Source organism: Phalangium opilio, unplaced genomic scaffold (assembly GCF_054372755.1).
Source record: "Phalangium opilio isolate 3A_F unplaced genomic scaffold, DU_Popi_V2 ptg000105l_1, whole genome shotgun sequence".
Taxonomy (NCBI): domain Eukaryota; kingdom Metazoa; phylum Arthropoda; class Arachnida; order Opiliones; family Phalangiidae; genus Phalangium; species Phalangium opilio.
In genome coordinates this window covers 2,538,730-2,552,906 of record NW_028324207.1, presented here as the reverse complement: position 1 = coordinate 2,552,906, position 14,177 = coordinate 2,538,730, and the positions used below count along the sequence as shown (strand labels likewise).

General features: G+C 36.9%; 1 protein-coding gene across 2 annotated transcripts; it reads right to left on the bottom strand.

Moving 5' to 3' along the window:
• Nucleotides 1-633: 633 nt before the first annotated feature.
• On the bottom strand, nucleotides 634-2,199 carry LOC149625233 (uncharacterized). 2 transcript variants are annotated; one of them, XM_089852026.1, is made up of 4 exons: nucleotides 2,059-2,199; nucleotides 1,665-1,880; nucleotides 934-1,092; nucleotides 634-724 (listed from the first exon to the last, which is right to left on the bottom strand). In XM_089852026.1, exons 1-3 carry the CDS (start codon nucleotides 2,135-2,137, stop codon nucleotides 941-943), a joined length of 447 nt encoding a protein of 148 aa, XP_089708152.1. In that variant the 5' UTR covers nucleotides 2,138-2,199; the 3' UTR covers nucleotides 634-724; nucleotides 934-940. The 2 variants fall into 2 exon arrangements, with proteins under 2 accessions (XP_089708152.1, XP_089708151.1); XM_089852025.1 differs by having other exon boundaries at nucleotides 634-1,092.
• Nucleotides 2,200-14,177: the final 11,978 nt, after the last annotated feature.

Below are 14,177 nucleotides of genomic sequence, written 5' to 3'. Positions count from 1 at the left end.
CATTTCCTATGTTCAAGGGGTAATGAAATGACTGGTAAACCTTTTCTTCAGTTAAAGGGATAATATTTATTAAAATGGATTAATTAGAATGAACATTAATTTATTAAAATGGATCAAAAAGAATGGAATAATGATGGGAAAGTTAATTGAATTTTTTAAAAAATAACAACATGGCTGGGAAAATGAGTCTTCAATTCAAGGGATAAAGAAATAACTGGGAAACGTTTTCTTAAGTTCAAGGGATAAAGAAATCACTGGGAAACATTTTCTTAAGTTCAAGGGATAAAATTTATTAAAATGGATTAATTAGAAAGGTCCTTTAAAGGACTGTTCTAATTAATCCATTTTAATAAATTTTAATAATTTAAATTTAAATAGATGAATATTGATGAAAAAAATTATTTGGTTCAAGAGATAACCATTTTTAAGTCAAGGAATAACGTAATTGCGGGTCAAAAGTGTCTTAAGTTTAAGGTATTACAAAATGGTTGGGAAACCATTTCTCCCGTTACAAAGCATAAACAAATGATTGGGGTAACCATTTATTATTTTAAAGGAAATGAAAATTTTCTAAAATGGATTAATAAGAATGGAATATTAGTCCATTAAAATGAATTAAAAAGAATGCAATAATTTTGGATGAAATTAATTTATTTTGTTAAATGCTTCAATATTAATAAATGTTTTGACAAGAAATTGAATGAAAATTAATATGGTGATGATGCTACAAAAAAATATAAGAAAAATTATATTAATTATCTTCAATGAAAATTTTTAATTGAAACTCAAGAAAAGAATTGAGAATGCAAAAATATTTAAAACTTAGGCTTTCATGATATTAATGAAAAAAAAAAACCCCCCAATAGTAACTTCTTTTCCTGTGCCCCAATATAATAAAAGTGTTAACTTTTTTAAATGTGGTTTAATACTTACAAAATATTTACAGTGAGGTTTCCATATTGTTGGTTGGGATGGTGGTTGGGGTGGTGGTTGTGGTGGTGGTTGGGGTGGTGGTGGTTGTGGTGGTGGTGCTTGGGGTGGTGGTGGTTGTGGTGGTGGTGGTAGTGGTGGTTGTGGTGGTGGTTGCATTACCTATCATGTAACCGTATATAAGACAACTATATATATGCTTGAGCCTTTAACAACTTTGGCTGGTTTGGGTGCGATATACTTTTTTATAATTCATTTTGGTCTTACATGCAGAGTTTCTCAGTCCTACAATTTCAGTTTAATATCTCATTTTCTTTAGATACTTTTATACCATAGAATATCTTTCTACCCCATTGCCAATATTAGAACAAAATTACGCTATGAAAGCCATGGCGATAAAGGGCTCTAACTAAGATTGCTTGCATTAGGCCTACCTAGGGATAGCAGGGAACTTCACTGTCTTTTTTAAATTCAGTAGGGAGCTTTCAGATGGGATAGTAGTACGTCACACCCACCCAAGTCTTCTGGGAGCCATATTGGGTGGTCTCGGCTTCATTCCTGCTTTAAACCCTCCAATATGGCAGCGTAAATTATGTCACGAGACTCAGCTCCAACTGAAAGCTCTCTATAACATTTTATTAAATTTAAAACTAGTTTCCCTAAATGAGATTTTTAACGAAGTGCATAGAAGTTTTTAGGTAGCCCTGGGAAAAGCAATCGAAAATATTTAGTACCTCCGTTTTGCGGACATTCCCGCATTATGTGGCCGGCCTTCTTGCACTTGTAGCAAGTGCGGACCCATTGCCACCGTCCGCGACCGCCACCTCGTCCGCCGCCTCGTCCTCCGCCCCGTCCGCGACGGCCGCCCTGGCCGCCCCGTCCGCGACCGCCGTCGCCGCCGCCGCCGTAAAAGTAGGCATTAACTACTTTAATGTTTTTGCCTTCCATTACTAAGCCCAAACCGACAAACAAGAAATTTTATTGAATAGTTTACAATCAATTACTTTCTATCTAGTTTAAAGTTTGACAATAAATTTAAACATTATAACTTCAAATTTTATGACTTAGCTTCAAAACCCGTTAATTAATAATTTTAACTATTAAAAATTGTGTTTAAAACATACTTACGAGGTTGATAAACGGCTTGCTTTAACAAGTAATAGTACTTTCCCGCCAAAAATATTCCCCGGGCTAGGGGAAGTACCATAGAGCAATTAAACTAGAGTGATAGCACGATTTTACAGAAACGTTTCCAGCTATAATCGCTCCATGCTACTGTTCCAGACTCCAGAGGGCAATAAATTAAAAAAGCTTATTCTCTTGGCTTCTTTTTTGGCGGGAATTGTTACAATTTCCACGTCGTTCCGTTCTCTTACAATTCCGAAGACTTGTAAAAGAATATTAATTGCCACGAATCTTAATTTTTAAGGTTTTATATGATTTATAAACTTAAGTATTTTTGGTTTTTTTATGTTCCTATTGTACAATAACTTTTGTTCTCATTTCAGATTGTGAAATTGTCTTATTTATTCTTAGTCTTAATAGGTTTCACTTTCTCTTGTAATTATATTATCTTCATTAATTTATATTGTATTTTTTTTTCTTTTTACAATTTGCAATTCTGTCAGAAGTTTTTTTTTTGACACTGGGTTCTTTCTGTGCGCCTAAAAGGTACCCTGTGTACCTTTTATTCAGCCAATTCTTTGTGTTTGGCAAGTGGGTTCTCTGTGCTCTCATTAATTGGGTTCTCTGTGCTCTCATTAATTGGGTTCTCTGTGCTCTCATTAATTGGGTTCTCTGTGCTCTCATTAATTGGGTTCTCTGTGCTCCCATTAATTGGGTTCTCTGTGTTCCCATTAATTGGATCTCTTTGTGTATCCAAATTGCAAGTTCCAGTGTGGGATTAAGGTTTCCTTGTGACCCATTGCAAACTGTGTCAAATACGGTACTGCTTGTACTGACTAGAACTCTGCAGGGGTTGAATAAGATTTGCTTTCTTGTGCGATTCGTAAATTTTCATAATGTTTTGTCGGGAGAAAATAAAGAGAAAAAATAAATGCTTAGCAATGCAAAAAGAAAGAGCCCAAAATAAATTGGAACTGTTAGTTAACAGTAAAGCTTTGCAAAAAAAGAAAGCTAAGCGAGTTAAGAATAAGGAATGTTATTTGAAAAACCAAGACAATTTTCAGAGAAGAAATGCAAATAACTATGTTCAGCGTAAACTTGCGCTTGGTACAGCAAAAGGTTGTAAAAGGGCTATGGCACCAGGTGGCACCACTAATGTTGCTTTTTGCTCAAAAAAATTAAAACCCAAACATAAACCAACTAAAGTAGATAAATTTGGTTTTGCGAAAAAGCTCCTCAATGCGGGGATTTTCAAAACGAAAAACAAAAAAATTATAGCCGAAAGCTATAAAAGGTTTTTAGTCAAACGTCTAACTGAAAGACTGGTGGCGTCAGAGTCTTTTAACGGTGAGACTAAAAAACAACGCACGAAGTCTATCTCTCACAAGCTAAAATGCCAAGTGCTAGCTGGTAGAATATTGCATTTGAAAAGGCAATTATATTCGGCTTACCACGCCCAACTAACGAGCATTGTTAGTGAATTTAAGGATTTTGTTCAGAAAATCAAAGAAATTGGGTCCATTGACCCTGGCAATTTGACAGAAGTTGTGGGTGGGAAAAGGCTTCACAGTAGCATGAAAGAGGCCTATTTTCATGAAACTACCTATTATGTGATTGGAAATAATGGTAAAATATTGAAAAATGGCGATGAGTCACATTACGGCAAAATTTTTAAATTGGATTCTGATGGTAGTATAAGAAAAGTTCTGAGAGACCGTGCTACCAGTTCGACTAAAGAATTGTTTGTTGACGAAATGGGAAATATCGTTGACATGAAAAACAATAACGCAACAAGTAATGTTGAATTAGTTTTACAAGTTAATGAGTCGGGTGTTGTTACGAATCTCTTCAACATTGTTGAAACTGAAGAGAAGAATCCAAAAGCAAATTTTGTGATCAATGAAGGTGGCTTTATTGAAACCTTAAACAAAACTGTATATTGGGAATGCAGTGATATTTGTAATGTTCGAACTCGAGCCATTGCAAAAGTACTAGCTTTCGTAAACACAGTTGCCAATGCGAATGAAAAATCTTTGACTAAAATTTTTGACTCTGATTTGGACCTTTGCGAATTAAGAAAACAATTTTGCAAAAAATCAAACGTGTCTATACCACCAGATGGGGACGAAATAGTGGTGAGAATAGTTCCGTTCCTAGGACACACTGCTTACTGCGCTGATAGCGAAGAGTGCCAAAGTCATTTGCGTGCTTTAGCTGAACTGGCTCCTCACTATTCGGGAATTAGAAATATTCTGAATAATATTTATCACGTCAAAGCGTTACTCAACGCGTTAACTAAAATCTCAACTGAAATTGAAAGTGGTGATTACGAGTCTGTGACGAATGTCATGGCGGAATTAAGGAAAACCCTTGCTACACGTGGGAAAAATTTAAATAAGGAACAAAACGATGCTCCCGAAGGAAGCGTTAACGCTCCTCAGCCGAGTCTCGATGAAAGTCAAATCTTGAGTCTTTACGAGAATCAATTCGCTCGGGCAATGCTAAACACCAACGAGTTTCACGATACGCCCTGCGACTGCTGTTTAAGATTACTGAAAAAATCTGATTTAAGAGCAGTAGAAAAACTGGTAAACAGAGCTGTTTTTGAGAACGAGGCCTATCTGATTTTAAGAGCTGGTTGGATAATGAATAATTCCGACACGAGAGAAGCAGACATGCTACTATGTCGTTACTGCGCTACGGATTTGGGAAAGGGTAAAGTTCCCATCAGATGTTTTCTGAACAACTTGGCGGTTGACAATCCTCCACTAGATGTCACCAGTTTAAACATGTTTGAGAAAGTTTTAATTCAGCTTGTGAAGGCCTTCCACACTGTGGTGCGGTTAGGCACCAAAACCAACTCCAACATGCAGTTTGGCACGGTTAAAGCTTTGAAGGGAAGAGTAATTTATCTTCCAATACCCGTGGAGAAAAATTTGAAGATGATTCCCAAGACATTGCCCAAAAATCACGAACTGCATATCTTGGTCAATGGCGTTCCCACAGCGGACAAAAAAGTTTGGCAACAGGTTGTTTGCCTCGAAAAAGTGTTGAAAGCATTCAGTGTGCTGAAAAAGATAAACCCTTTTTACAAAGACATTGATATTTCGACAATGAATGAGGAATATATTTGTGGCACGCAAGAAATTGATGGAAATGAAAATTCATTGACTCCCGAAGAATTACTGAGCGTAACAGATCCACTTGCGTTAATTAATGATGGATCTGATGCGTTGACACGTGCTTCCGCTGCGCTTCCAACAGAAGGACCAGCGGATAGTAGTCACGACGTCCAAGGTGACCAAAACGCTTCGAACATGCAGGACCAAGATGAAAATCAGTCTAGCCTTGCACCAGGCGACGCCTACAAAATTCTAACACAGCCCGAGGCTTTGTTGCGAAAACTATCTGAGGGTGAAGCCAATGATCTGTACGATCATTACTCTATTCATCCAGTGAACGTTCAACCACCGAAAGATTTACTTGGCGCTTACCAAATGAAGCGCGTCGAAGCCGAGCCGGTTAGCACTTGGGACAAAAATCTTGAATACATGAGCTTCGTTCATTTGTTCCCTCGGGGTCGCTTTGGCAAGCACGATGATAGACCATTTGGCAAAATAACGGAAACCGAGTATCGTTTATCCCGTCTTTTGAACAAAAGTCCAATTTTTAGACGAGATTACGCCTATTTGTTCCATTCTTATCAAGAATGCGAAATGAAAGCGATTTCTAGCAGTTTGAACTACGTTCTTCGTGTTAAAAAACCCATGCCAATTGGGGTTGAAAATTTGCTCAATCGAGTTGAATCTGGCGATAAAGAACTTGAGAGTAATTTAGCTACTTTCTTGGGTCATATTCGAGGAACGAAGGACTACTGGTATAAAGTTCTTAGATACGTTTTAGCGATGATTCGGGAATTTGGTCCTCCCACCTGGCTTCTAACTTTTAATCCGGCCGAGTACGATGATATGGAACTGCACGATCACTTGAGAAAAGTGAATTCAGACGTTCCAGGAGTAGAGTCGATGACGGTGGCTGAATTGTTGAATTTAGACCCACTTAGCGTCAATTTGCACTTTCACAACAAAGTGCGGTCGCTGTTAAACAACTTTGTCTTGTGTAAGCAAAATCCAGTTCTTGGCATGATAGAACATCATTTTTGGAGGGTTGAATACCAATCTCGGGGTTTACCTCACTACCATATGCTTTTGTGGGCCAAGGACGCTCCAAAGATTGGAACTTCTTCGACCGAGACTATTTTGGATTACGTGCAAAAACACGTCACGTGTTCGATGCCAAGAGCATCGGTAAGTCCGGAACTACACCGGCTGGTAAAAAAATTCCAAACTCACAAATGCACCTCCAGTTGTTATAAGAAGGTGAAAAATTCTAAAAAAGGATTGAAAGTGTGTCGTTACGGTTTCCCTCGAAACGTAACAAACATTGCCACTATGAATTCTGTTAGATCAGTTACTCGTCACCGTAAAATGAAAAAGGTGCAGAAACGACTGTACGACTTGCCGAGAAAACAGCACGAAGTTTTAATCAATGATTACAATCCCACGCTACTTTTGGCTTCCAAAGCCAACATGGATTTGCAATTTGTCGCTGACAAATCGGAAATAGTGGCAAACTATGTTACGGCTTACGTGACAAAGGGAGACCGGGCTGACGTGGACCAAACTTTTGCCGAGTTAGGCAACGAAAGTTTGTCCAAAAAATTATTTGCCTATAGATTGAAATCTTTGACGTGCAAACAAATAGGAATTTACGAAGCTCTCGATATGATGCTGGGCCAAGACCTTTTCAACAAGTCCGACAGCACTAAATTTATTAACACTAACTTAAAAGAAAACCGATCGAGAATTTTGAAAGGTTACAAGGAACTCGCGCGTTTGAGGGAAACTGACCCCGAAAGCACGGACACTTGCCAAAAAGGGTTCGTCGACGACAAATATCCGAATCGTCCCGACAGCTTGGAAAATCTTAGTTTGCGGGAATTTGGTCAGTTTTACGATTATGCGATGCGCTCTGAGGGTGTCGAGAAAAATGCGAATGTAATCCAGTTGAAAAACAATCTGGGTTTCATGAGAAAGAGAATTAAGCCGTACATAATAGAGCACTTTATTCACGACCCGATAGAGGAGAAAGAACAGTATTGTCACGCTCTACTGATCCTCTTCAAACCGTGGCGTGACGAAACTGAACTATTGGGCGATTTTGAAACATACGCCGATGCTTTCGAAAACTCGCTTTCGGTGTTAAAAGACATGAGAGAATACCACGAGAAACTCTCGGTTTCCAAAGAAGTTGAAAAGAAACGGAAGGCTTCTAAAAAGGCGAAAGAGCCAGAAACCATAGTCTCGGAGACTGAAAGTGACGACAATGAAAATGCGCTGCAAGGGAAGGAAATTGTTATCGAAACCGAACACGCGATGGCTGATGTGGAAGCTGCCATGGAAATGAATTTCGAGACTGATGTTGACAATGTGGCGTTACTAAACTCGGATCAAAGGCGAATTTATGATCGCATCATGGATCACTTCTCCCAAGAGGGAGAAAAATGTAGAAACAAGTGCCTTTTTGTGTCGGGACCTGGTGGCACTGGCAAATCGTTTCTTATCGACACTCTCGCCAACGGCGTAAGGCGACGCTTTCAAAATCCTGCTAGCGTGGCAATTGCCGCGCCAACGGGTTTGGCAGCGTTGAATGTTAATGGCGTAACATTACACAGATTACTAATGTTGCCGGTAGATCATGGGCGTATTGCCGAATACCATTCCCTAAGTTCGGACAATATGAGCATTATGAAAGAAACTTTGGGTAATTTAAAACTGTTAATTATTGATGAAATTTCTATGGTCTCATCGGTTTTACTGACACACGTTCACTTGAGGCTGAACGAATTTTGGGAAATGAACCAACCATTTGGTGGAGTTGTATTTATTCTTGTCTTGGGAGACTTTTTCCAATTGCCACCGGTTCAAGGAAATCCCGCGTTTATCAAAATCACTTCCGAAGAAGCCAGACTTAGATTCAATTGCATCGGAGGAAGTGATCTTTGGAAGTTTTTTAAATACGATGAACTAACGCAAAATGTTAGACAAGCCAACGACCAAAGTTACGGCGACATTCTAAGCAGAGTTAGAATTGGAAATATTTCCGAAGCTGATGTTGCAACCTTAGGAACTAGATTGGTTGAGGGAGGTCAAAACATCGAGGTGGCTATGGACCTTTTCATTAAGCTGTCCAATGAAGGGTTTCACCCAATTTGTTTGATGCCTAAATTAGCCATGTGCGTAAAATTCAACTTTGATATGCTGCGAAAAAACGGCGAGAAAGTTGAAGTCATTCGTTGTCAGGATAGACTCGCTGACTATGGGAAAAAAATGAATAAAAACATTCTCAGGAGACTGCAAGGGCTACAAAACGAACCGTCCAAAACAGGCGGTTTGGAGAGCGAGTTAGTTCTTTGCGTTGGCTGCCGAATAATGGTCAGAAGGAATATCAGTTTTGAAAAAGGCGTTGTAAATGGTACGATGGGTTTCGTAACTGGATTCAAGAAGGACGAACAAGGAAACGTTACTGGTATTTTTCTCAGAGTAGATCGCGAACCGAATAACGATGACGCTAACACTGACTTTTTAGTTGAGAAAATTTGCGTCAAATTTTTGCTCATGGCAAACGTTTACGTTAAACGCTCCCAGTTTCCCGTCATCCTGGCGTACGCTATTACGATACACAAAAGCCAAGGCATGAGTTTAAAATGCGCCATTATGGATTTGGGTCCGAATTTATTCGGAACTGGCATGGCGTACGTGGCTTTATCGAGAGTGACGTCCTTAGCCGGACTCCATCTATTACAGTTCGATCCGACTAAAATTAAGGTGGATGGACGAGCCATTATGGAGTATAACAGGCTTCGCAAAAAATATAGGCCAGATCTGCCTCTTTTGGAAATAACGGAGTTGAAAGAAAGTCGAGGTAGGAAAAGAAGTGCGCCTACACTATCTAAAAGCCTTTTAGAAGGCGAGGAAGAGAGATGTGCAGAAACACCGAAGAAGAAAAGGAAAACCCAACAGAGTTTGGATAGTTTGCCCTTGAAGGGTTTAGCTAACGATGACCAAGTAACGTGCTATTCTAATAGCGTTTTGCAACTACTCTTATTAGTGCCGGAATTAAGAGAATTGGTTAAATCTTACAATGGATCATTCGTTGAAAAACCAGTTTTACGTTGCCTCCATAACACGATAAACGACATCGAGAGTTCTCAAGGAAGCTTCAGTCGTAAAGGGTTGGAACTGAGAATGGCTGTCGGAAATCATTTTACGCTAAACGATCAACAAGACGCCAGTGAATTTTTGATGGTCCTTTTGACGACACTAAGTCAAGAAATGGAAGCCGATTACTCTAAAGCTCTGAAAGATCTTTTTTGGTCAAAGTCGCGAAACGTTACCAAATGCCCCAATTGTCAAGTTGAACAAAATTCGGAGAATATTGTTGAAAGCAACATTTTCAATCTTCCACTAGAAAACCGAGATAAAATTGATTGGAAATCTCTAGAAAAAAGGATGAGATTAACAGAGGTGCCATGCGTATTTTGTAACAACCCAAAAATACAAGAGCGTGATGTATTGATATCCAGCGGGAAGTACGTATTTTTGTGTCTTCTCCGTGGCGATTACAAAGATGGTCGACCAATTAAGATTTCGACCAAAATATCAAGTTTTGAAAATCAAAATGTCACTATGAGTAAGATGCTTTTTAAAACTAAAGGGGTGATTATTCATAAAGGTGAATCGTTGGCCGAGGGACATTATGTGAACTTTGTGAGAAAAGACAACGGCTGGTACGAGGTCAGTGATACAATGATCAGAAAAAGGGAGAGATTCGTCAGTAACTTGACTGACGTCACTGTTCTGCTCTTGGAAAGAGTCCAGACGCATTAAAGGGAATCTAACGTGCTTGAAGAATCCATATCAAAATTACCCCGAGTAAAGTCCAAAATTTCAATATTCATACCAGAAAGGAGCATCATATCTGTCAAAGATATACTAATAGTTTCATATTCACTTTAAAGTAATTTATGACTGGGTAAGATTGTTAATCCTAGAGCAAGTTTAAGGTTAACGATGGTTCTGGAGTAATTTTGATGTTGCCTACTATAATAACCGTGAAAGGGAGAGGAGGGAGGATTGTAGGGCCATGCTATTGTTACGAAAAAAGGGCGATGATTCTTGCATTAATTTTAGAATTTTCAAGTGAAGGGTTTTTAGTACTCTTGCCCCAATGGTGTTTTATGTAAAAAACACGCTAAAAACGTAACCCCTGTTGGTAATGCTATGTGATTAAATATAATTCTTTAATAAGCTGGTGAAACTATTGAGATAAACTCATCATATTAGTTAACATTGAACAGATTTTTTGAACTGAGATTTAGACACTCGTATCCAAATTTTAAATAAATACTTATTAAAATTAATATATTCAAAGAGTTTTCTAAATACCAGTTTCGCAGCTTCCATTTTTTTCTCTTTTAAGCGCGCTATTTTTTTTTAAATTAAGACGCCCATAACTTTTTTACATTAACAATTTAAAACCATTCAAAAACATTAAATTAAATTAAATTAAATTAATCTAATCTAATATTATCCTGTTACAATATCAAAGATTAGCAAAGCTTTTATGTTTAAATATTATCTATTAATATAACCTTTTCTTTCTATAACTTATCAATAATGTGTACCCGACCCAATCCGATACCACTTACAAAAATTGATTTTTAAACTATTTAATAGTTAGGCTTAAAAAAAGCCATATGAACTTATTAATTTGTCCTATAACTAATATCCTACTATTGTTGTATAATTTGTTTTTATAAAGTGTGAAAATTATTTCCCAAATTGTGGTTACCAATATTATATATAGACATTACCCTTGTAATTAAAACAACTAAACCATTTTTCCAATTAATATTCCAGGAAGTTTTGCATAGTCTCTTTGTGTTTCTCACCAGCTGGGGTAGTCTGCGTGGCAGATTGCATTGCGTAAATCCAACAGGGGTACAATTTGCAAAGCCTTCTGGAATATTTTTTTTTCCCCAAAAATTAATAACCTTTTCATTGTCCCTTTGGTAACCCACGCGCAAAACAATAATTGCCATGTTCTAGCAGCACTGTTTCCAAACTTAAAGTTAAGAGTTGCGTGACAAAATTTTAAAAATAGACCCTCAAAATCTTATATTTAAATGAACATATAATTGCCAGTAAATTGTAAAGTTTTCTTTCAACCCCCGCCCCTTTACGTAACTAATATAACGAAGATCAAAATTATTCCGAAATAAATACTACAAGCAGTGTATATTTTCAAGTTTGAAACATACAATTTAAAGACTAATTTCGTACAACTACATGCTAAGCTTCAACAGAAAAATAATTCATCATAGCTATTACCAGTATAATAAAAGACTAAACCTACACAGCTCAAAAATATGATGATCATCATCATTAGAAAAAAACCCGCAACAAGACTTCGATAGACAAATCAAGAAATATATTCAACTTCTCCACCGAAATAACAGACACTTTATACTGGCGTGTTCAAAGAGTGAAAGCGTCTTTGGATTAAGAACAGCAAAGATATTCAAAGAAATAATCTTTCTATTGGCTTGAGTCAGTGTCTATAGAACATCAAGCTGTATCAAGGCCAAATAATACATGTCAACTCTTTGGTTTCCCTATATAACTACGTTACGGTTTGGCAAGCCGCGCCTACAAGTTTATCAACACAATAGAAGTTCATAACAGCTATAGATTCGCAAAACAACCTTTTCCGGGCAAAAAGTTGCCTCAACGTTGTTAAAATTTAGAACAGCAATGGATTGTTACTAAAATTATGTGCTTGACTATGTTGGGAGTTGGGCGCACTCCTGTAAGCCAAGCTTCTGGGCGACAAAGTTTTGAGGGAATAAGGGACTTGTCAGCATGCCTACCCTACAGGAACTGACTACCCCGTGTCCGCGGGTGGTGAAATACCCCAAATCCCCCCTCCTTCACCACTCGATTAAACCTCAAGTACTTCACTCGTTACTCTAAAATACCAACTGATTAACGTTGGATTTCAATTTTCATCAAAACGCCTTAAAGCTAATTAAAGCTAATATACCATGATGGTATATTACATTGTTTAACGGACGTTTGCCAAACAAAGCAAGGTCGAGGGAACCAGTAAAAATTGCTGCCAATTAATGACGTTAAGCAGTAATGCCTTCTGAGTTCAATAGTAATAAATATAGAAAAAAAAAACTAAAATCAACTGGATTGGAGATGTCGCTACCAAACACAAGGCACCTCATTAACTCTCTGAACTGAACTGCAGATTTTACATCAACAAAACAAAATCAAGCGCGATGGAACCAGTAAAAAAACTACAATTAATGACATTAACTCCCAACGCCATCTGAGTTCGATAGTAATAAATATAGAAAAAAACCTAAAATCAACTGGATTGGAGATGTCACTAATGAAATACAAGGCACCTCATTAACTCTCTGAACTAAACTGCAGATTCTACACCAACAAATCACTACCAATTTTAAAAAGCATCTTTAAGTATATTAGGACTAATTTAACAAACTCCCCTTCCCTTTTTTATACCTTAAAAAAATATAATATTGAAACACATGCTTACTATTTTTCTGGCAATTATATAGTCTCAATTTGACAATCCTAGGATTAAATGTGTGTAAATATTTTTTCATCATTGAATTGTTCACTTGAGAGATTAACAAAATTATTATAGGCATTCATACGATAATGTTGAAGTCTCTCACTTTATAAATCCAACCTTCACGTATGACTGTCCTTGAACATTTTTTTAATCCCTCTCACGCATTCATTGTGAAACTTACATTTTAGATTCATTTAAAATTAATTATAGTTACTCTTAGCTTTTCCCTGTTAAGGTCTATTTTTTGGCAGCAGGTCGCAATCGCTAATTATCCTCAAAAGCCTTTCTGGTGTCAAAAACAATTTTATTTGGAAAAACCCTTTAAAATATGCAACTTTTACCTTTAAACGTAAAAAACAATATTTTTATTGACTGGAATAAATTTATAATGAATACCATAATTAAATAACAACTAGGGAAATTAAGCCCAAATTACATGCTGTAAATAAACGTGGCAAGTATCAAACCAAATGTTTATTTAAATAAATATTTTGCGCCTTCCAATATCATAATCATGCGTGTTTAAAAACTTGAAAATAGTCAAACAAAAACATTCTTAATGCAATTTAGTACTTGAAAGTAATTTTTAAACAGGCATTACTTAAAAACATTCCTATTTGTATTTTAACTATTATATGAAATAATATTATTAACCCTAAATTTTGTCATCAATAAATTACCGTAACTGTCATTTAACTTTATTTATTAAAAATAAAATAGTTTACAGGGCATAAAATAACATTAATTTCATGGTTACAAGTAAATAATAATTTAATCCTGTTATTTCCTATATTTAATGATAAATCAAAGCATACTTCCATTGCCTGACCTCCTAGCATTCCGGCAAATCATTTAAACATCAACTTCAATTTCCCAAAGGCTGAATCCAATTAGAATTGTACTTAAGGGTGGAGCTAATAACATTAAAACTGAATGACTGAATGTGTGCCTGTTATTGTATTTCTTATTATTATTATCAAATTAACATCTTTCCCAAAATATTACAAAATTGGATTTGTTTTCACCCCGAAATATTGCTAAAGTATTGCTAGTTTACTAATTTAATGCCATTTTCGACAAAAAAAATACTATCTTAGTTCTTTAAACTAGGTTAAAGTTAGATGGCATATTCTATATGTTTCATTTCCCGTCAAGGTTAAAAAAATTTTTTCCATTTTAAATAAGATCTTGTTCAAACAATGACATTGGAAATGGGGCTCAAAAATTTGTAATAGAGCATCTGGTCTTGGTCCACCTGAAATAGAGAGCTTTCAGTTGGAGGAGGAGCCGAGTCTCGTGACGTAATTTACGCTGCCATATTGGTGGGTTTAAAGCAGGGATGAAGCTGAGACCACCCAATATGGCTACCAGAACCGCGGTAAGACTTGGGAGAG

What these genes read in the sequence shown, in the direction of transcription:
- LOC149625233 (XM_089852025.1), bottom strand. Translation starts at nt 2,137, where the DNA reads ATGGTACTTCCCCTAGCCCGGGGAATATTTTTGGCGGGAAAGTACTAT. An exon ending in GCAAGCCGTTTATCAACCTC is followed by an intron (nt 1,881 to 2,058) that starts GTAAGTATGTTT and finishes GTTTGGGCTTAG; the next exon opens with TAATGGAAGGCAAAAACATT. An exon ending in GGAATGTCCGCAAAACGGAG is followed by an intron (nt 1,093 to 1,664) that starts GTACTAAATATT and finishes GTTACATGATAG; the next exon opens with GTAATGCAACCACCACCACA.